The sequence below is a fragment of the Mus caroli genome, unplaced genomic scaffold (assembly GCF_978045245.1).
Source record: "Mus caroli unplaced genomic scaffold, Mus_caroli_1 scaffold_15, whole genome shotgun sequence".
NCBI classification, from domain to species: Eukaryota; Metazoa; Chordata; class Mammalia; order Rodentia; family Muridae; genus Mus; species Mus caroli.
This window is the reverse complement of record NW_028227270.1, coordinates 6,271,651-6,295,993: the sequence shown is the minus strand read 5'-3', so window position 1 is coordinate 6,295,993 and position 24,343 is coordinate 6,271,651. Positions and strand designations below refer to the sequence as shown.

The 24,343-nt window shown below is 40.8% G+C and overlaps 1 protein-coding gene and 1 non-coding gene across 2 annotated transcripts in view; one reads left to right on the top strand and one right to left on the bottom strand.

Moving 5' to 3' along the window:
* Itga1 (integrin subunit alpha 1) overlaps positions 1-9,422 on the bottom strand; it is a 161,632-nt gene extending 152,210 nt beyond the window's left edge. The window contains exon 1 of the mRNA XM_021179797.3: positions 8,916-9,422. Within this exon, the coding sequence (XP_021035456.1) occupies positions 8,916-8,976 (61 nt within the window). The 5' untranslated portion in view covers positions 8,977-9,422. The remainder of the gene's footprint in view (positions 1-8,915) is intronic.
* Positions 9,423-23,883: 14,461 nt separating this feature from the next.
* On the top strand, positions 23,884-23,990 carry LOC115029200 (U6 spliceosomal RNA). The gene has a single exon (XR_003834753.1). It is a non-coding gene; the product is annotated as a U6 spliceosomal RNA (small nuclear RNA).
* Positions 23,991-24,343: the final 353 nt, after the last annotated feature.

Genomic DNA, 24,343 nt, shown 5'->3' with positions numbered 1-24,343 from the left:
GGCTGAAAACCACACCTCAGGACAACTTGAATGCTTTATCTGGCCTTTTTGAACTCTGGATGTTTTGTTCCTTGTATCTTCCCATAGTCCCTGCAAGGTCCTTTGCCTGCAGTATCATATGTAATCCTAAGCTAGGCAGGGTAAAGCGACAGCCACATTAACCTGACAGAAGCTTCCTAACACTCTTTGTTTTCAAATTATAATTCATTTCACTTAAAGATGACGACTAAAACCTATCGTCTTAGGTGACTGTATTTTTATTCTTTCCTCAAATAGCTAAGTAAAAAAACTAATGATGAACTAAAAACCTGATAATAAAAAAGATCATGATTTACTAAATCTATTGTCTGAGCTTGTCCTTTGTACTTATTGGAGTTTGGAAACAGATCCCTTCCCGGGAATGTTTCTAGTGATATCTCCTTTGCCTATCACACTTATATTAATCTTTCCAAAAGAAGACAACCCGTCAGTGTTGCCTGCAAAAAGCTTTTGTCTGTTGTCTTGGGGACACTGAGAGTGGAGAACTGGGCTGGAAGTCAAGAGAACTGCGGCTCTCGCCCTCCATGTGTTTTCACCGTGACTTTTGGCACACTCAGTCCATTTGAAACCCACTTTTCTTCTACTTGACAGTTGAGGGACTTGAAGTCAATCCCACAGATTACAGCTGTAAAACTCGGCTGCGTCAACTTAAAGAAACTAACACCTATGGTATTTGTTTTCAACTATGCATACGTTTAAATTCGACTCTTTTTAAAACTCATTCTAGTGATTTAGGGTTGAATGCTTTGTGCATTAAAAAAAAATGGTATAAACTAGGCCCACAAGAGAAAGCTAAGTAGGTATTAAGGTCCCTGATACCAAACCTGAGTTCATTCTCCAGGTAGCAGGAGAGAACTGACTACAGCAAATTGTCTTCTAACCTCCATACTCACTCTGTGGCACACTTGAGCACCCAGACATACACACACAAAGTAAATAGTTGTTAAAAAGTTAAGAAATAAAATAGAATTGGTAGTCTTGAGTGGTCTTTCTTAGCTGGAGTCTGTCAGTGCTAGGTTCTGGGTTTTATTCTCTCTTTATGTTACAGACACATTGTTTCTTCTCTTGTCACATGGGCAGTCTTTATGACATTGCAGCAGGAGCATGCTCTGCATAGATCTCTAGAGTCCTGGAAACAAGACACTCTGGGAAATCTCTCACGAATGCCAGACTTGGAGCCAGAAATCGGAATCCCACAAACTAGGGGCACACATTAATTTGAACAGGATCATATTGGAAATAACTGGCTTGGGAGAGTTCCCTGGAAGAAAGCAGGTTGTGTGCCATTATTTCCTGCAGTGTATTTCTTCCTAGCCATACTAGGAAATGAAATGGTTCATGTTTGTGTAACAGCAACAAGGATAATGGGTTCTTGAAATATGGATGTCATGTTTGAATACTTGGTACTTAGCACTCCATCTTGTTCTTGTTGTTCAACTAGGTGGGGGCGGGGGGGCATTGTTTGTGGTTATTTCTGGCAAGACTTTACTGTGACCACAATCTGAGTTTGTCATCTTTTCTTAAAGCCTCCCTGGGAGTATATCCCAACATCACTTCTCGGTGTGTCTATTATATCTTCCAGACCACAAGTCCCTGAAGGGCTCAGCCTACCCTCTTTATTCCCCAGCACAAGTAATATGCACTAGCATGGCACATATGAAAGGCTGAGCCGAAATCCTCCTTTAATTTATAGTCTCTAAGTAGACTATCACAGAAATCTTAAACACAAGAAATTAGGTTGCATTTTATACTCTTGCCAAAAACATAGGCAAGACTACACTTAAGGTAAATATCTATAAACCTATTCAGTCTTAAAGATATCTGGGAGTCTACAAGAAAACTGGGAGTTTGACCACATATTCCTAACAGAAAGTGTTACCATCTTTTTAAATAATAAATGTCAGTGATGTACATGATTCGAAATGTGATCATTACAGCACATGTTAAGCAGTGAGTGCTCTTATTATGAACATCTGGGGACGGATACTATTTTTAAAAAGAACATATGCCAACCTTAGGCTGTACAAAGGCTCCTGGGTGACCTCTACAAGCAAAGTGAAGTGTGTAAAGGGGACAGCTACTTAACCAATTATTGGGGGAAAAGGGGAAAGGCAGAACGGGGAAAACTTTTTTCCAAGGAACTTCTTGTACTCATTCTCTGAATTTCTTTTTGACTACAAATGCTCATGTGGCAAAGCCAACAGTCCCTCCCCCCCAACCAAACCCCAGCGCACCAGTGCCCCATGTGTCTCAGTGTGCACAAGTGCCATCCACGTGTAAGCATGTGTCTGTCTGTATCTATCTATGTAGTATAGGGAGATTTTGTCAAGAAGTAGTATAATAAAATGTTTAACAAATACTTTAGGAGCTAAAAGTCCAGCTGGTCAAAGCACAATTAACCTGGCACTAAGACAATTCGAGTACTTGGGAGGTAGAGACAAGAGAGTTGGGGATTCACTCACCCTCAGCTACGGAGTAAGTTTGAGACTAATTGCTCTCCACGAGATCTTGTACACACATAATGTAATTTGTAGCAAAATATAAAAACCACCTCAGTCATTTGACCTAATGCAATTCAGATGCTCTATTAAAAATTAACCATTGGCATTTATTTCATCAGATCTCCAATAATGCCCACAGGTATGTGTTGTTTTACTCCTGGTATTTAAATTATCATAACTTTTCTATGAATCCAGGTGTTGTAGCTGTAGAAGGCAGACACTTGGAGAAAGCAGACTTTGGACTTAACAACGCACACATTTCTATTTCTCATAAAACATAACTGACAGAAAAACTAAATAAAAGATAACTAACTTCTTAAAGTTTCCTTTTAAGTCATGGAAAAGATCAGATTACAAATAGGCTTGTCATACACATCAAGCGCTAATACTCAGGAGCATGACAGAAAATTCAGTCTGCCACCACTGGGGACAGACAGACAGACACACAGACAGACAGACACACACACACGCACACACACACCACAGACTCCTTACATCATTTCACCTTTCTCTTCATCCCTCCAAAGGAAGCTGTTCCCAGGAAGCTTTGACTAGGGGAAATGGTAAGGGTAGTGATGGCAGAGAGACAATTATTCCTCCAGTCAGATACAGTCTTGGCTTAGAAACCAGCTGAGAAGAGGGGCAGAGGCCATATCTGTGTCTAGAATGGCTGCTATATCAGCCTCCTGGAAATCCTAGGATACAGAGCTCAAGTTTAATTTTTCTTTTTCTTTTTGGTTTTGGACATTTTGTTTTCCTTGGGAGAGAGAGTCTCACTATGTAGCCCTCCCTGTCTGGCTTGGAACTAACTCACTATATAGACCAGCCTGGCATGGAATTTGTAGAGTCAGCCTGCCTCTGCCTTCAACGTGATAGAATAAAAGGCACGAGTCACATGTCCAACAAGATGCAGTTTGCAAATGTACAAATATAACTCTGTTGTTGATTGCAATATTCAGATGTGTTTCTTTTGCACTTTAATATGTCCCTAATAGGATGCTGCTAATGACCTAGTAAACAAACTGGTTGTCTTTGGTGCTCATATTGTCCAGTGCTATGTAAAATATTGCAGTTTTCAACTGGTGGGTGAAAGAAAATACGAATAAAAAAGGAAAGTTCTAACTGCTCCTAGGTATGGTGGAGGAGAACGTTTATTGTTGATTAAAGGGAGCATAGCCATTCACAGAGAAATCTGGCAAGAGTCCAGAGTGAACATAACCCTGAGCCAGGCCATGTGAGGAGAGCAGCAGAGGCGAGGGGAAAGCCAGGAGATGAGGAGACCAAAGAGGCCAGGAGGGTAAAGGATAGATAAAAGGGCCAGGGAGCCAAAATGGCTAGATTACATAGGGGGAGGCAGATGAGGAAAGGGCAGCCCAACTAGGTTTAGGGTAGGGAGTGAAGTATGCTAGCCATATCCTGTGACAGGGAGAGAACTGAGGCATGCTGGGGGAGCTTGGGGGTTAGGTCCGCTTTGATATGTTAAATAGACACCTCAGTTAGCCATTTGTCTCCAGCAGGGAGACCAACATGGAATCATCTATTCAATCAGATAAAAATATAGGCAAGAATATATTTACAGGACAAGCTAATCTTTTAAGTAGTTTATAAGTGTGTCCACAGTCCATTATTTCATAGTTTATTCAATAAAAAGTGTCCATTGTTCTTAAGTACTAAGGATAATTGAAGAAATACACAGTCCTCAGAGAGCACACAGCATGCAGGAAGGCAGACAGCTACATATTTCATTAATGCCTCATATGGTGTGCTGATTTATAGAAACAAGGGTGCTAGGGACACTCTGGTGTCTGGGGAAGGACAGCTAGTCCAACTCATGGACTCACTTGGGAATCACATTTGTGTTGGAGTTACGGATCTATAATGCCTGGAGTAACTGCTTATGTCAAGGCCCAGAGGCAACTTGAGAAGGTTGACCCAGTAGGGCAGTCTGAAGGAAGCTCAGAAATCTTGAGGAAATGAATATACTCATCTCATTTGCATCTCTTGACACTCTGCTCTACTGTGGTTTGAGAATGGAGACAATTCTCTAGTCACAGAGAGCCCTGAATAAGCAATCTATTCTGTCTTTAGTGCTATGGCAACGATTCCACAATAGTTTTCATCAAAGTTGCATAACAGGAATGTAAACACACTCTTTTGTGTCTTCCGTATCAGAAGAGCAGTTGTAGAGAATAGTGTTTGGATCCTAACTCTAGGAAAATGCATCCAACAACTTATTTATTCTATTAAAATATTCTAAGGGGCACATGAAAGTTCAGCTAGTTAGAAATCTCAGTGGGGAGCTTTAGGGTTTGGGGGTAGAGGAAGAAAGGCAGAGGAGCACCCATATTTACATAGGTCAAGAGGTCAGCAGCAATCAGACATGACTCTAGAGCTCAGACATTGTAAAGCTAGATGACTACTACATTATTTGCCCTTCTGCGTCCTGGGATGAAATACCTAACAGAGACAACTTAAAGGATGAGTGGTTTATTTTGGCTCAGAGTTACAGAGGTGTCAGTCCACAGCCAGTAGGTCATGGTAGAACATCAATTCACACCATGGTGGACACGAAACAGAGGTGGTAGGCAAGATACAACTCCCAAGGACACCTCTCTAGGTTTCCTTTACCCACACAGCAAATTCCACTACCTCTCATTACTCTGTTCAAATTTTATATCCATCATTCAATTAAACCACTACATTAGAGCCTACGCAATCTAATCATCTCTTGAAAATGTAGCCCTGAGGGACAGTAGAGAGGTTTTATGTTTTTTAATATTGACCATCAGTATTAGTGTCAAGACCACATAGAACATAACAACATATTGAACATATATGAACAAAACAATATGTATATATATATATGTATATATATATATATATATATATATATATATATATTTGTTACTCTTGTTGCCTTACAACTAAGCAAATAAACAAATCCCCATGGATTCACCACTGTATTTATAGACATTATAGTGAGTAAGGAAACCCCTCCGTCATAACTCCTAATACATGTTGCCACTGGAGTTCATTTATTCAGTTGGACCAGTGACTGTCTCCCCTTGCTCAGCCATCTCCTCACTGTAGTTCACTTTGTATAGGAGATACTGGCTGTAGAAAAGAAGGCTCGAAAGATGACTCGTGCTTCTAGGTAAGATTCTATAGAACAATATACAGCTCAGCTGAGGCTGTATGCATGTCCTGTTATTAATGGAGATGATAGAGTGCACTATCATCTAATTTCACTATATACCTAACCATCATGGAAATAACGCTGGCTTTATTAACTATATATGTATCCTTGTTGAAGTAATTTAGCCGTTCGTGCTTGCATTTTACCCACAAGGTCAAGCGATAGAGGACAAGGAGCATGTACAAATTAGGCTTGTTCCACGGCAGGAAACTTGAGGTCAGAGGTGTGAATTGAAGTAATTTGTCATTTACTAGCTGTGAGACTGTGGACAAATGGAAAAAAAAACTTCGTGCTTTTTGTTTTTCAATTTTCTTTCTTCTTCAAATTATGGACAAAGTATAAGCTTTCACTTTTTAAAATTAGAGATAAAGCGCCACAAAGTTCTTGGCCCAGAGTCCACCATACAACAAGTTCCAGTATTAATTCGTGCTACTTATAATAATCATCTATGTGGAAGGCTGAATCTAACCACTGGATATTTCCAATGAGAGCAATAGGTACGTTATAACAAGGGATAGGGAGAAGGTATATATTCCCTCTCTTCCTTCTTGGCTGAACATCAGTACTGACTCAGCTGCAGTCTACGTGTCCCCATACGGAGATACAGCAGCCTTCTTCCGGTCATTAGGTTCCTCAAGGTGTATGAGCAATCATGGCCTCTTCTCCCACTGTAGCTTTATGTGATTTCTATCTACAGTTCCTTATCCCACATGCTCTATCGTTATTGGCTCCCCTAAGGCCTCCTCCAGGCCGTCTGTTTACGAAACTCCTTTCAGGTGAATCCTCTGTGTATGTCATATATTACACCAGGATGTTGACCTGTCTAAAACAATGACAAGGACTTTATTTGAAGATTAGTTAGGGAGGAACCTTTTTTCTTGGCAAATTATTTAATATATGTTGGGAGAAACTAACATAAGGAGTTGTAAATCCTTGGGAAGTTTATTGGAAGGCTGGTGATTTTTAAATGATATATGCACAGCATTGAGAGCTGGGTAGAGTTTGTTCAGAAAGCAGGGGGTAGTGGAATGGAAGGGTGGGGTTACTTTTGTAGAGGTATCAAACAACAAGAACGAGCAAGAGGATTACGAGGAATGTAAGGAAACTATACGGGATGTGATGGCTGTTCTGTTTAAGGGTTGTGGTAGGCAGAGTAACAGTGTGGAGCCACCAAAGATGCCCTTGCCCTAATCCATGAAAGTTGAGCATATTACCTTTGATGAGAAAGCAGACTTGGCAGAGAGATTGAATGGGCATTCCGAAAGAGGTACCAAATAAATGCAGGGAGGGACCCAGGGCAGGTAGACCTGGAGAAGATGTGACCATGAAGCGGGCCAGAGAGGAAGACTGAAAAACTGCATGTCAATTTTTGAAAGTAGCCTCAGGAAGTGGAAGGAAACGCCCTGGTGGGGGGAGTGGGGGCATGATTTTTATCACAGTGTGACTTAAAACCTATAGAACTATAAAACAGTAAATACCTTGTTTTAAGCCAATAAATCAATGGCAACTCATTGCAGCAGCAATAAGAAATGGATACAGGGTCCTGGATTTGGGCAATCTGTTGAGAAATTTGGATTTTTATCTGAGAGGGCAATCTCGAACTACTACAGATGATCTACTTCAAATAGATACAAGAAAAATATTTGGTAGGTGGGTCTGAGCGACAGTTTAAGCTCTGTAGCATCATTCCTAAATGGAAATGTCTGTAAGACTCCATCCACATTAACTGCTGAGTCCATGGTTTTTAAGTATGAGTAACTGATAAGGAAAAAGTCAATCCCGGGACACTTAATGCCTTGTGTCTTGTGGAATGGACATAAATACACTAAATATAAGGAACCTATCCGCCCTGGGTCAATCATGCTCTAAATATTATACACTAAAAACTGGAGCATACTTTATTCAGCAAGGCATGTCATACCAATGTATATGTGAAACTGTAGCTTTCTCATCCCCACCCCTCCTTTTAGAGGATATGGAAGTTTCGTTTGCACACTGACTGAATGTTTGGGGAGGAAATGGGGAGGAAAAAAAAAAAAAGATACAGCTTGAGTAATTAGTAAACAATTCAGATTTTGCAAAACATCAAGATACGATCTCTGAAAGTTTGGGTTGGAAGGGACTCACAAGCCAAGCTTGCATCAAGGGTCAATGCAAGAGCTGGTAGGTTAAAACCACTCCTTGGCCTATAATGCTGTTCAGAAGTCACGGCTGTTTGGCTTCCTGGACATTTCCTGAAGAGTGGGAAATGTTGGGATGAAAGCCCGCAGCTAGTTAACTGCCCACACCACTTTACTATGACAGAGGATGGGCTTATTAAAACTCCATTTGGAAGTGAACACAAGAGTTCTTGTGCTTAGCCGTTTTACTGGCCCTATGTAATAGTCAAATGTGAAATTAACTAGTTAGGAATGCCAACAGTGAAAACAATCAGGCAATTGACTATCAAGTCTTGTTAAAGACAGCTACTAATTGAAGAACTAAAGAAGTGATAAACTGTGCTTAAACCCTTTCACTTGGACACCAGCTCAATTTCCCTCCCCAACTGGTAACTACAATAAAGGCTGTGAGCTTAGCTACTGTTAGGGAAATCGGAAATGTCCCCACATTTCTCTCAGTGGAATAGAACACTGCAGTACCTTTTAAGAAGGTACTGCACCTTCTTAAAAAACGCATTTGCATTTGAAAGACAGCACTGCGACATTTGGGTGCTAAACATTCAATTTCAAAATGTTCTGCCTCTTAGGAGCTAACGGTCGTAGAAACGTCATATTGGGACAAGAAGTAGATTTGCCTGGCATGCCTGTCTTTCCTTGGTTTTTGGCAGAAAAGGTCATAAGTATTAAAAAGAAAGAAAATGCTATCAAGTTCACTTCTGAGCAATCCTAGGGCAGGAACTTTGCACACTAATCAGACGCCCGCCCTCCGGTTACTCTTTCCCTTGCAATAATTCAAATGCCTAAAACACAACGCACAACTTAAAAACAACTTTAATTAGAAATGCCAGTTGTACTTGGAAAGTTCTCAGCACCTCCTCCCGCACGCGGGCGCTCCCTTCAGTCCTTTGAACTGACAGCTGTACCTGAGGTCCCCTCCGGTTTGCCCCTCTGCTATGTGTGTCACCCCTCACCCAAGCCCCAAGCCCCACCAGAGATGCTCAGGAAAGCAGGGTCGCTTACCGGTGAGAAGCCAGATGCAGGCTACAGTGACCTCTAGGCTGGCAGGGCGCCTGGGGACCATTGCTGGAGTGGTTGCTGGAACCAGCACGTCGCTGGTTCGTGGGCAGGAGCTGGCAGGAACAGGCAGAAGCCAGACGCCGGCGACTTGCGCTCTGGGTCACTCGGTGTGGTCTCCGCGGGTGTCCGGCAGTGGCCCCAGCGGCTGCAGCGCCCTGGAGCGGTGGAAGAGTAATTTCCTGTGTTTTGGTCGAATGCTGCTAAACCCGCTCCACGCTTCTCAGATCCCAGATGGATTGCCACATCTCCCGCCCCTTTGCGCGCTCAAGTCTCTGAAATCTCACTGGCAGCCACCCAGGCTCTGTCCGAGACATGGACAAATAAAGCCAACTTCGCGGGACCGTGTTTAGGCTAAAGTCCACAGGCAGCAGCAAAGCAAACCTTAAAGGGACATCTGCCTTTCACTGAGAGGGCGATCTTGCTTCACGAACTAAATCCCAAAGGTGGTGGGAAGGCGGGGCTGGACATTCAGGAGGGTGTCGTCAGTCTAGTAGCCCCGCCTTCGCACCCCAGGACTTCTCCCGGATCTGGGTAGAAAGGGCACTTTGAAAGTGCCCGGGCTTTTACTCCTTGAAGGGAGGCTGCTTTCCTGTGTCCAGCTGCGCAGAATGGATCAGACCCGCAAGGAAGTTAGCCCTTTTATGCCAGCGGACTCAGGAACTTGGCCTTGGAGCCTTCTCGCCTCCAGGCGTCCTGGCCACCAGCAAGCTTCTCTGAGGGCTTTCCTTTAAGTTACAGAGAGCTTGCCTCTTTTAGAAGACTCCTGATTAAAGGCAGTTGTAGATAAGGGGTTTTGATGGGGGAATCACAGTAAGACAGCCAGGAAGAAGGGAGAAACTAGACTGGGGGTGGGCAAGGGAGAATTAGGGAAAGAGGGTGGGAGTGGGCAGGAAGGCAGTCTCCCTTGAAATGGAATGTGGGCTATTTTGTCTAAACTAAATTAGGATGTTTGAACGTTGAGAACTTGCTCTAATAGAAGCCAAGGTACTGTTTTAGGTTTTGTTTAGCTTTCTTTCTTCTTCTTCTTCTTCTTCTTTCTTCTTCTTCTTCTTCTTCTTCTTCTTCTTCTTCTTCTTCTTCTTCTTCTTCTTCTTCTTCTTCTTCTTCTTCTTCTTCTTCTTCTTCTTCTTCTTCTTCTTCTCCTTCTCCTTCTCCTTCTCCTTCTCCTTCTCCTTCTCCTTCTCCTTCTCCTTCTCCTTCTCCTTCTCCTTCTCCTTCTCCTTCTCCTCCTCCTCCTCCTCCTCCTCCTCCTCCTCCTCCTCCTCCTCCTCCTCCTCCTCCTCCTCTTTCTTCATTGAATGCGTATTAAGTCAGTTCGCGTAATTTCTGTTTAAGAGAGGTGGGCAGGAGTTGGTTGGCTTCCTGTGCCTGGTCACTCATGATCCCTATTAGCTTCAATAAATATGTGTCATTTTCAAGTGGCTTAGCACTTTTGAGAATTTCAAAGAAGAGAAAGGAATGAATGAGTGGGGTTTGTGGTTAGAGCCCTTTGCAGAAATCAGTCCAAGTAAGTAAATACTGGGACATCCCTGTCCACAGCAGGACAAAGTAGGAGAAGGGTGCCACCCAAAGGAGGACCCACTGTCCAGACTACAAGGCAGGGATCATAGATAGGGACTGGGAGTGGGGAGGGCTGGAGAAGCACACAGGCATCACTAAGTAAACTGCCAAATAGAGAAATACAGAAGCAACAAGGGGAAAGGACAAATGTTAAAGAAGTCTGGTGGCGCACGCCTTTAATCCCAGCACTTGGGAGGCAGAGGCAGGCGGATTTCTGAGTTCGAGGCCAGCCTGGTCTACAAAGTGAGTTCAAGGACAGCCAGAGCCATAGAGCTATGCAGAGAAACCATGTCTCAAAAAATGACGACGACGACAACGACGAAGAAGAAGAAGAAGAAGAAGAAGAAGAAGGAGTCTGAATATCAAGAATAGGGTGAGCTATCCAGGCATGGTGGCATATGCCTGTTATCCCACCACTGGACAACCTGAGGAAGGAGGGCTTCAGATTCAAGAGGCACTTGGGCCCTAGAGTGAGACCATGTCTCAAAAATAGACAACACACACACGAGAGAGAGAGAGAGAGAGAGAGAGAGAGAGAGAGAGAGAGAGAGAGAGAGAGAGCAAACAAAACAGTGAGGAGGACTCTGAGGTCACAGGGTACCTAACCGAATTACCACAACCATTAGTCCATTAGCAAAGAATTCCCTTTCTGTGGCGGTTTGAATATCCTTGGCCCACTGGAAGTGGCACTTTTAGGAGGTGTGGCCTTGCTGGAATAGGTGTGACCTTTTTGTAGGAAGTGTGTCACTGTATGTCACTGGTGGTGACCTTTGAGGTTCCAAAAGCCCCTTTCCCACTTAGCTCTCTCTGCCTTGTGATTGGGGCAGTTGAAAGCTCTCAGCTACTGCTTCAACATCATTCCTGCCTGCCTGCTGCATGAACCCTGCCTTTATGGGCAAGAACTCTAACCCACTGAAACTGTAAGCCTCAGTAAACCCATTCTTCTGTAAATCACATTGGTTCAGGTGTTTTATCACAGCAGTAGAAATATAACTAAGACAGTTGATAATTCTGGTGAATAGTCTTAAAGAGAAACACACACACACGCATTTTACACTGAAGTTTGTGTTGGGCCTCATTTAATATACTGTAAAACCACTAAAGTTCTGGAGTTAGGATGCATCGATGCGAGTTCTGGAATCATAGCACTGTAGCTGTATGACATGGAAGAATAGCCTAGGTTTTCTTCTTCTTCTTCTTCTTTAAATTTATTTATTATTCTACATTAAGTACACTGTAGCTCTCTTCAGAACCCAGAAGAGGTCATCAGATCCCATTACAGATGACTGTGAGCTGCCATGTGGTTGCTGGGATTTGAACTCAGGACGTCCGGGAAAAGCAGCCAGTGCTCTTAACCACTGAGCCATCTCTCCAGCCTTAGCCTAGGTCTTTCTAATGATGAAACTAGCTCTGCTCCCTGAAGACTGTGTGAGGACAAAATGAGACAACTTCCAAGCCTTTAGCACAATGGTTGGACTGAATTAAATGCTCACGAGCTACTAAATATTCTTCTTCCTCATGGTAGAAGAATTGTCATTAGGTCAACAACAGAAACTTAGGCCTTCCCTATGTGTGATGGACCCTATAGAAGGCAATCACACTGTGATCACCATCAGGAGGGGAAAGTTGGGATTTTTACCCCAAACTCTCCATCAACTCCTATTATTTTTTAAATTACCTTTGGCATATTTACTAGAAATTATGGAACTATCCGTTAGACATGCTTACAAAATGGGTATACATTAAGGTACCAAACTATTATAACACTGGCACAGTTTGCTTTTCAAATTGGCTATTTGTCAAATGGATTTAAAAAAAAACAAACCTAAAATAGCAAGTGTCATGAAGATTTGGGGAGTAGGAGGGTTCCTTTGCAAAGACGAAGCCTAACACCACAGAAGGTGCTCTCACCTAGAAGGTGTTGCAAGATTTGCTCCATAGTAAATAATTTAAAGTTTGTTCCACAATGAAAAAAAATCTAAGAAAAAAATTAAATGTGTTTTTTTTAAAGAAAAGTTTATGCTGAGCCTTCAAATACTTCTTTCAGCTTCATGATTTTTTTTTTTTCATTAAAATAATTCTTTGAAAAGTCTGTACCTGTAAATAATGAGTTCTGGTCACCCTTTACCTCTCCAACTCTGCTGAAACCTTGAACCCAGTTAGCTCCCCACCCCCATATGCATATGCTATATGTGTGACATACTGAGTTTAATTATGGTTGCTGCATAAACTTGGGCGGGGTCAGGTTTTACTGGAGATATGGCAACTTATCAATGGCTATACCACTGGGGAAAAAATTGTACCAGTTCCTCCAGTACTATTAACTGCCACATTTTTAAGGTATACAATCAAAATGTACCCTCATCTCACTCCTTGCCCACCCTAAGGATTTAGTGGTTGATAGCATGCCTAGATCTGCTTCTCTTTCTACAATGGATCCATAACATTTTATTTGTTTAATATATATGTATATATATATTTGGTTTTCACACTATCTATCTATCTCTCTATCTATTTTAGTCAGGGTTTCTTTGCATGGCCCTGGCTGTCCTGGAAGTTGCTCTGTAGACCAGGCTGGCCTCGAACTCAGAGATCCACTTGCCTCTGTCTCCCGAGTGCTGGGATTAAAGGCATGCGCCATCACCACCTGAGTAATAACTTTAACTTGTAAATTTTGTTTGTTTTGTTGCAGTGCTAGGGACCGAACTCAGGGCCTTTTCTTTGCTAGGCTGGTGCTCTAGCACTGAGCTACATCCCTAGCCCCAGAGTCTGTAACACTTTCCATGTTATCACCTTCACCTCTAAGCAACCAGGGAAGTGTCCAGGCAATGGTGCTTGCTAATAGGGAGAACCTACGAAGGTAAAGGGTGTGACTGACTGGTTTTTTAGGTTCTGCTGTGGACTGTGCTCCAACACTCTTTTCTTCTGAGGTGAAACTGAGCAGCAAGGTTGTTATTCTGCTGTGAATCTGCTGTCCATTAACATCTTTTCACTTATAACTGGAAACAGAAAATAACTGGCCTGCCCTCAATTCTAACATTGGCATGCTTTGTTTTAAGCCCATTATGTTATGCCGTCTAGATTCATTGATGTTGTTACACCTTGAAAATTCACGATTGTTCCCTCTATGACCAAACCAAGCCCCAGCAATGGAGAGTTCAGACTTCACCGTTAGCCAACCATTTGTTTTCTGTTATTGCGTAATGTTCTTGCGTGAGTGTTTTTTCACTTAAATAGGTGTTCCTCCCTCCCCATTTCCTGAACGTATTTGTGCCAGAAACCATGTCCAAAGGCATTTGAGCCACTGGTACAAAAGGAAAAAAAAATCTTTGGCTTTAGAATCCTGATGAGGGTAGTTTAGCTCTTGACACTGGATAAAGCTTCCCTTGACTGCTTGGCTGGCTTCACCATGAGTGACACACTATGCCGTTGAAGAGAGGCTGGGGCAGGGTGGTACCCTGGCAGGAATACTCCACTCGTGGCACTCTCTGACTCAGAATCAAAAGCAATGATGGTCAGAACCAGTTGAGTTTCTGTATCCCTTACTTTGAAATACAAGTCTGGGTGATTTTATTACACTGTGCATTTAGGCAGTTGTAGAATGATTTGCTCAGGTTGGCTTAGCTATTTCTTCTCTTATCAACTTCTACAAAGTTAAATAAAGTATATTCAAAATAATCTATGATATCAAGAAAATAAAGCATCAATATTCCTTAAGGCAGGACTAGGTCATCAAATACATCTGCAGGGAAATACCTTTTGTCTCTAAATTTTAAGAAAGTAGGTCAAGGGAAGGGAAGTTTATTTTTTGATCCTGAAATGACTGCTAAATAGTTTGTTTTACAAGTCATAATATGCTGTAATATTCTAAAATCTATATCAAGACAGTCAACCACTGATGTTTGCCCTCCAGCATTTGACATATAATCCACTCCAACATTCATCAAGTTACTTTAGTCCATCTGGAGGCCTCTTCTGACTTAAGGACTCAGAGATGTTTAAGTGTTGGGTCCTACCAAATAAATTCAGAAGCTACCCAGAAATACATGTGTGGGATAAACGTTCTAATTATATCAGACCCGGGAACATACGATAAGTAAAAAAATCAACAGAAAAAGACAATAAACACAGAAGTCTAGAATTGGGGGAAGTGAGGGGCGTTTTACAGGGCAAAAAAGAGCATAGGACACTTTAGAGAAGGACTCCATGACCCCCTCATGCCTGCATCTTTCACACACATGAATGAGGGTGCCAGATTCTGCTGCCAGCTCAAGTAGCCTGGCACCCTAGGGACACAGTTGCCCAGTGAAACGCTACCCAGGGCAGTTGTTCCTTAGCAGGAAACCCCTTCAATAGAGTTGTCCATTTGCATTCTCTCTCTCCTCTCAGATGACTGGATTTTCTCAAGATGGAGACATCAGTCGATGAGGTCTTGCCCTCAAGGCACCTTTCCTCATATTGTCTCAGAGAATAGTGACTCATTCTTTCCTTCACCCTAATCTGTGGTCACAGATGCTTTACTCATGTCACAAACTCCTGTGCCTTTCCTTGACAAACGTCACAGTGTTCTAATCCTGTGTTCTACTCTTTGCTCTCTCTCCCACTGAAGAATGAGCAGTAACTGTGACAGAACCTGAATGGTATCCCGTCTTGGAATTTCCTCTACTTAACTATTCCATCTATAATTTTCAAATTCATCCTCATTCAAGTTTTCAGAGCACAGGCCGAATTTGCTCTTTACCAGACTATCATCAGAATTGCCCCCAGTTCTTTCAAGAGTCCTCATCTTCCTCTCTATAGACCAGGTTTCTACTGCCCACATTTCTCTCAACATACTTGTTGTCCAAACATGCATACAATTGGCCCACTAAGCTCTGCTCACAGCATTCTTGGCTGTTTCCAGTTTAAAGTTTCAAACTCTTCCACAGGCTCCACACAATCCGATTCCAAAGCTTTAAGAAACACGTGATCTTGTTTATAACATGAATGGCGCCATTTCTCAAGACCAATTTTCTGTATTCCCCTTTCCCATTATTATGACAAAATTCTTGGCAAGAATCAACTTAAAGGAGCAATGATATGGTTGTAGTTAGAAGTGACAACATATAGTGGTAGGGACAATGTGGTGGCAGGAGTTAGAGGACTGTTGGTCACACTGTAGCCACAATGGAAGAGCAGGGAGCTGTGAACATTAGTGCTCAGGGAGCCCTGCCCACAGAATGGTACCACTCACCATCAATCCAATTTATGAAATCTGTCCAGACTTGTACACTGGACTCCAAGAAGATAATGCCAAGTTGCCAATCAATATAAGCCATCACAGGTTCCAATATTAAAATGTAATTGAGTGCTGTCCTCTCCCTTCCCTGTCTCAAATTTTTCTTTCATGCAAGCTTTACTGTGATGTGAAAGGAAACCGTAAATAAACAAAGGAAGAGCATGTGACTAAAATGGCAAGTTCTTGCAATAAGAGATACACAAAGTTCTTGAACCTTGTCAATCAAAATCAAGAAAAAAGGAAAAAAAGAAAAAGAAAACTTGGATTTTCCCTCCTCCTTTAGTCTTTTTTTTTTTTTTTTTTGGTTTTTCAAGACAGGGTTTCTCTGTATAGCCCTGGCTGTCCTGGAACTCACTTTGTAGACCAGGCTGGCCTCGAACTCAGAAATCCGCCTGCCTCTGCCTCCCGAGTGCTGGGATTAAAGGCGTGCGCCACCACCCCCCGGCCCTCCTTTAGTCTTGACTCCCTCTCTTCCTTAGTTAAAACCTCCTCTTGACTAATGTGCTTCCCACGTCATCATTTCTTGTTACATTCTAAATTCTATTCTTCTACCCATGTATATCTGTAAATACCCACATTGACTAAGGAAGCCTCTCTTTACTGAAAATGAAGACCATCACAAGAAATGGCAACTGGCACATTGCAGAGACTGACAGATCATCGGGAAGCCATCCCCAAAGGTTGTATCTGCATCTTAACTCCTCTATATACGACTCAGGGAACATCTCAGAAAGAGGAGGAGAGAAAATTGTAAGAGCTAGAATACCAGGAAGTCTGCTGTGAAAGTCTCTCCAAGAAATGGCTGCATAAAAAAGACCAGAAAAATGGCAATATCAAAGAATCTTCTTCAACCTCCTATTCATGATTGTACCCTTGGCTATGTGGATAAACAGAAAACATCCTTTATAGCAGGACTCAGTATAGGTAGCTTTTATGTTTGCCTATATATGACCTCAGTTATTGTACTGTAATACCATTAACTACAGCACAAGTTTAAATACTGCAGGCTGCCTGAAGCATTCTAAAGATCTGCACATGTGAATAAGTCAAGAGGAAAACACTCATTTTCTTCTGCCCCCTTAGTTTTTATATGACTGACAAGCCCTATGGAGCTCTTCATCTGAGTCACAACTGAGAAAAAGCAACCATGATATGTTTACTAAAAGCCAAAATATGTTTAACTAACCTGGACATGATTATTTGGTATCTCACAAAAATGGACATTTAAATGCTTAGAAACAATGCCTGCAAAGCTAAAAGCAATATGTGCTTGGCACTTGACTTCATTCTGTTACTGGAACCTCAGAGCACGAGCTTAGTTGATCTCAACTATTGTGAACTTCTATCCAATACATGTCAATCAGAGAGATGACCAGTGGTGAAGTACAAAAAGAGGAGACTCAGTTATCCAGACCTGACATGATTACTTTCAGGCTCCACGGAGCAAAGGCAACAGGCATGAGTTGGGGATTTCTATTAACTGGGGAATTTTCACAGCTGACACTGAAGGCAAGCTTGGTCAAGCTTGACCTGGTTGATCATTATCTCAAGACTGGTTCTGCCAAATTCCAGAAGGCAGAGATCCTCCACTGCTTGAGGGTCCCTTTCGTTGTCCTGGGGTAATTGAGCTGTTCTGCCTGATCTCATCAATGGGCTTTTTTCCCCCATTAGGGCTACTTCAGTCCCTTGTTATAAACATGCTTATCAGCCAAACTTACCACTCCTAGTGTACAAACCTGAGGACATGACAAAGGAATGGTTGACCGGAAGGTCTTTTATTACAGGTATGAGGGAGAATACAGCCAGAGGCATCTGAAAGAATCCAGAGCAGGAAGAGAGCGTAGTAAGTTGAACATGGCTTGCAGATAATCTATGGGTGTGTGTGGGGGCAAGAGAGGAAGACTAAAGGGAGAGAGAGAAGAGAGACAGAGACAGAGAGAGAGAGAGAGAGAGAGAGAGAGAGAGAGAGAGAGAGAGAGAGAGGATGAGACTATGGCAGAAGTGTGAAGTATCAGGTTTATATGGGAAAGAGAGAAGCTGGAGGAAGGAATCCCAGGAGCTGGAGAAGTTTAGTGTTAAAAGAGCTGAGAAGAGTTGAGAAGCGACAGGAAGTGCAGGAGGTTGGAGACCAGCATACACTTTGGTGTGCTAATGGGGATCCCAGCCTAACTTTCAAGTTACTTACAAAAGAGGTGACTGGAAGCAGGAGCTGAGAGTCAAAGGAACAAGGGAGGTATTTGGGCCAGTGTTGAATCCCTCCTTCAAGAACTGGATATTTATGTGACTCTTTCATAAAACCTTCTAGCTCATTTTTATTATCCTTTCCTTAGCCTAGTCAAGAATCTCCTGCTGACTTCACCTGGCCAGGCTCCCTGGTCCTTGGGATCATTTTTGAAGTAATTCACATGAGATCTACAGAGTGTAAGAGTGTAGATGACAGGTAAGATTACAAGGTAACAAGAAACACCCCAAAATGTGGCTCTGTATGTTTAGATAGAGTTTTAATTAGCAGCCATACTTTGATGTAGCTGCTGGACTTCTGATACTCCTGCTCTGTCTCCTATGAGTTCTGCAGTTGTTTACTTCCATATCCAGAGGCCTTATACTGTTTTCTAGGAAATATCTGGAACAGATAACTTCCTGAAGGGTGCTTTTCAGTCTAGGTAATTGACAGGCCCATTTGGATTATCTCTTAAAGGAGGGGAAAAATGGTATGTCTTTGTTTTTCATCTGAAAGGCTCCAGCTAGATAGTAATATTATAATCTTCCTGGCCATTCAGAAAGTTCTATCTCCACCCTAGGCCTGAGGTATGAGCTCAGACTCCATTTTTTTTGACCAGCAATCAGGTAACCTTGCAAACTATTGGAGTTATTAGAAAAAAAATGAATAAAACTATTAAAACAGGTTTCACGAATAATTGAAACTATTTACAAAGAAATTTTATTTGTTTGTTTGTTTTGAGACAAGTTTCACAATGTAGCCCTGGCTGGCCTGGAACTTTCTATGTAAACTAAGCTGGACTCCAACTCATGGAGATTCACCAGTCTCTTATCTTCCTACTGCTGGGATTAAAGCTATCTGCCACCACATACAACAAAGAAACATTCTTTAAAGTTTTAAAATTCTAACAAAAATGCAATGAATAAACATAGGGAATGATGTTTTACTAAATATGGAATATTAAAAAATATAATAATAGAAATTAAAAAGTCGAAAGTTTGAGGCTTGAGAGATGGCTTGGTGGTTAAGAGCTCAGTACCCATATCAGACAGCCCAATGTCTTCTGTAACTCCAGGTCCATGGGATCTGACATCTCTGGCTCATAGAGCACCTGGATGTGCTTGTGTAGATACATACACCTCCAAATCTTCAAAAACTGGAAGTTGAAAGGTGTAGTATCTACAAAGAAATAAAACACTACAAGGGAACCTCAACAACATTTGAATTATCAGAAGAAAAGAATTAGTCAGTTGCAAATAGACCAACAAAGATTATTCGGTGTGTGGAAGAGAAAAGAGAGAAGAAGCAATCAAGAAATAAAGGAAGAAAGGAAAAGAAAGTGACAGTATTAACATATGTGATGAGAATCACAGAAGAGGGGAGAGAAAATTAAAACAGGAAAGTATGCTTGAAGAAATACAATCTGAAAACCTCACTAAATAGGATGAAAAGTATTAAAATTCTTATTTTATGTGAAAACCAAAGAGATCCACATCTTAACTCACAGTCAACTGTCCAAGGTCAAAAAGGAGGGGACATAATAAATTAACAGTTACACTCCTGCTACATAAGAAGCCCCTAAGATGAAGAAAAGATTTCTCATGAGACTCCATGGTGGTCAGAATAGAACAGATCACCCAACCTTCTAAAAAAGAAAGACTTTTAATCAAGTGAAACAAGATAATCTAGGAGTGGGGTTGAGAAATTCAGATGTTCTTAGGACTTAGTAAATTCTGAAAGAAACTATTGCTAGTCTCCTTGTTCTATAAAGAATGCTAAAGAAACCCTCCACTCTGAAAAGACATTTGGCAGTAACTCAAATTTACATTAAAGAATAAAGAACATCAATAAAGAGTTCCACATTCATGAGTGTGAAAGACGATAAAGCCTGTTTTTATTTACAAATCTTATCGGATTCAAGAGACAACATATGGCATAGGATCAGTGGACACATCTGTAATGTCAGAATTTATGAAACAGAAGTATTACATAATGGAGACCAGAATGCTCTAAAGAGCCAGTTCTGATCTATTTACTGAGGCCATGTCGAAAAACAAACAAAACAAAGACCAAAAAGGTAAGCAGCAATTATACTGGATAATAATTATAAACCTATCAATGTGCATAAATTAATACAATTTGTATGACAGTAATGGTGTGAAAGAGGGGATGGAAATAGTGAAATTTCCATTTCACTAAAGCCAATGAGCATTTGAGCAAAGGTGTTATATAATACTAAAACTCACTCAATTTTTCAAGAGAAATATTAAAAGAATAGATTTAAAAGCATGTAAAAGTAGACACAAAGCAAATACTATAGCATATTATAAACTATAAGACATGAAGCTATAATGTAGGAATAGAGGAATTTTCTTAAAGCATCTACAATATTAACTCAAATGAATCATAAACATAAACATAAGAACAACACTAGAAGATGGTTACTGGAAACATGGTAGTAAATCCTCACTGGTTTGGATTAGTTAAGAGTTTCTTAGATTCAATGCCAGGAGCACAAGTGATAAAGCAAATACAAACGCTCTTTAGTAAAATTTGGAAAGTTATACTTCAAAATCTATCACCAAAAATGTTAAGCAAACAACAAAGCAAATGCATGCTACACTAGGGGAGAAAAATGTTTGCAGAGCACTAATCTCTAAGTGTCTAGTAATAATCTTTACTTTATAGTCCCAGAGTTTAAAAAATATCATTTAAATATTAAAGCTATAAACATGAATTTTTACAAAGAGAAGACAATTATCAAAAAGCATGTGCAAATATGTTAAGATTCTATAATTCTCTATTGTGAATAACTACCACTTCATGTCCATCAAGCACGCTTATGAGACAGTAACAAGAATAGGCAAGGGTGTAGAAAAATTACCACACATACACACTTTTTAGATTTCTTTTATTTATGTGTTTTACGTATATTGGAACTTTGCATGTAATGTCAGAAGACAGCATCAGACAGTTGTGACCTGCCCTATGGATGCTGGGTATTAAACTCTGGAGCAATGATTGCTCTTCATCATTGAGCCATCTCTATGGTCCCATAGATTCTAAATAGTACAACCAGTTTAGAAAAGTCTCCTAGTTTCTCAAAGTTCCACATAAAGCTCACATTCTATTTTCATACAATCAATTAATTCCACTCTTAGTATATACTCAGAAGAACTGAATATGTTCTGCCATACAAAGTCACATCAGTACTATGCACAAGGATGGAACATTGCAAACAATGCCTATATGCACCAGTAGATGAATGGGAAAACATGGTATAGTGATATAATGTACTGATATTCAACCGTGAAAAGAAATAACATTCTATCATATGTTTCAGCATGAGAGAACTCTAGAAACACTAAGAGTGAAAAAGCTATGTGTACAGGACAGGCCATGCATCTTTTCACTCCATGTACATCATTAGGGAACTCTAAAAAGAAAGAAAGTGAGGCTAGAGACATAGCTCAGATGGTGAAGTCTTGCTGCTCAAGCATAAGGACTGAATTTGTATCCCAGGCCTCCCTGTGAAAGGTCAAGAGCAGCAGGACATACCTAAAATCCCAGCCCTGAGAAGTGGAAACTGGAAGGTCCCAGTCTAGATAAATCAGTGAACTGCAGGTTCAGTGGGAGACAATCAGTAAAGGACTAAATACTCAGAAATACAAAGGGAGACATGACAGCAGGAAGTGAGGAAATTCAAAGAATCATTAGGTCTTACTTCAGCAGCCTGTACTCTACACAACTGGAAAATCTTAGTGAAATGGAGGATTTTCTAGACAGATACCACTTACCGAGGTTAAATCAAGATCAGGTAAACTATTTAAACGTCTTATAACCCATAAAGGAATAGAGTAGTCATTAAAAGTCTTCCAACTCCCATCCCCCCAAAAGCCCAGGATCAGATGGTTTTAGTCCAGAATTCTACCAGACTTTCAAAGAGCTGTTCCACAAAATAGAAAGAAAACTGCCAAACACATTCTATGAAGCCATAGTCATCCTGATATCTAAACCACACAAAGACTCAACAAAGAAAGAGAACTTCAAAACAATTTCTTTTATGAACATTGGTACAAAAATACTCTATAAAATATGCACAAACTTAATTCATGAACACATCAAAAACATTATCCATTGTGTGTAGGCTTTACCCTACAGATGCAGGGATGATGGTTCAATATACAAAACCATATAAACAAACTAAAAAAAAAGAAACCACATAATCATCTCATTAGATGATGAAAAAGCCTTTGACAAAATCCAACACCCCTTCATGTTAAAAGTGTTATAGAGATCAGAAATACTAGCCACATACCTCAACATAATCAAAACAATATACAGTAAGCCAATAGCCAACATCAAGCTAAATGGGGAGAAACTTAAGTCAATTCCACTAAAATCAGGAACAAAACAATACTGCCCGTTTTTTCCTCTCTCTATTCAATATAGTACTTGAAGTTCTAACCAGAGCAATAAGACAACTGAAGAAGATCAACGGGATATAAATCTGAAAAGAGAGAAGACAATGTATTGCTGTTTGTGGATATAACAGTATACATAAGTGACCCAAAAAGTTCTACCAGAGAACTCCTACAGCTGATAAACACTTTCAGCAAAGTGGCTGGATACAAAATTAATTTAAAGAAATCACTATCCCTTGTTTATACAAATGATAAACTGGCAGAGAAAGAAGTTAGGGGAACCATGTCCTTTACAATAGCCATGAAGAATATAAAATACTGTGGTGTAAATTAACCCAAACAAGTGAAAGATCTATATGACAAGATCTTCAAGACCTTAAAAAAAAAAGAAAAGAAATTGAAGAAGATCTCAGAAGATGGCAAGATCTCCCATGCTCATTGATGGGCAGGAGGAACAGCATAGTGAGAATAACCCTCTTACAATCCACAGATTCAGGGCCATCCACATCAAAAGTTCAACACAATTATTTTTCATCCTCGAAACTGCAATTCTCAACTTCATATAGAAAAAAAACAAAAACAAACAAACAAACACAAACACACACATACACACACACACACCAAAACAGGATAGCCAAAAAATCCTGAACAATAAAAAAACATAAGGAAGAATCACTATCTCTGACCCCAAGCTGTCCTACAGAGCAAAAGTAATAAAAACTGCATGACACTGGTACAGAAAGAGACATGTTGATCAATGAAATTGAATCAAAGACCCAGAAATAAGCCCTCATACACCTCTGGACACTCGATCTTTGATAAAGAAGCGAAAACCATACAACAGATAAAAGAAAGCATCCTCAACAAATGGTGCTGGTCTAACTGGATGTCTTCATGTACTAGAATGAAATAGATCCATATTTGTACGCAATGCAAGTCCAAGGGGATCAAGGACCTCAAAATAAAATCAAATACACTAAATCTCATAGAAAAGACAGTGGGAGTTAGCCTTGAACGCACTGGTCCAGGACAATTTCCTGAACAGAACACCAGTAGCTCAGGCTCTAAGATCAACAATTGATAAATGGGACCTCATGAAACTGCAAAGCTTCTGTAAGGCAAAGGGCATTGTCAATAGGACAAAATGGCAGCCTACAGGCTGGGAAAGGATCTTCACCAACTCTACATCTAACAGAGGGCTAATATCCAAACCTTATAAAGAACTTAAGACGTTAGGCAACAACAAAATAACCCAATTTAAAAATAGGGCACAGAGCTAAACAGATAATTCTTAACAGAGGAATCTTGAATGGCCAAGAAACACTTGAAGAAATGTTCAACATCCGAAGTCGTTTGAGAAATGGAAATTAAAATAACTCTGAAATTCCATCTTACACCTATCATAGTGGCTAAGATCAAAAACTCAAATTGCTCATTTTGGCAGCACATATACTACAACTGGAACAGTTCAGAGGAGAGTAGCACAGCCGTCTCTCAAGGATGACATGCAAATTTATGAAGCATTAGAAAAAATAAACTCAAGTGACAGTACATGTGTCAAGGGTGTGGATGTGGAGAAAGAGGAACACTCCCCCATTGCTGGTGGGATTACAAACTTGTACATCTGCTTTGGAAACAAATTTGGCTAGAGGTAGAACTATTTGAGGTAGAACTATTCCTGGTTTTCTAAGAAACCAGGAATAGTTCTACCTTAAGACCCAGCTATACCACTCCTGGGCATATACTCAAAAGATATTCCATCATCCCTCAAAGACGATTGTTCAACTATATTCCCAGCAGCAATACACATAATAGTCAGAAACCGGAAACAACCTAGATGTCACTCAACTGAAGAATGGACAAAGAAAATGTGGTCCATCTACACAGT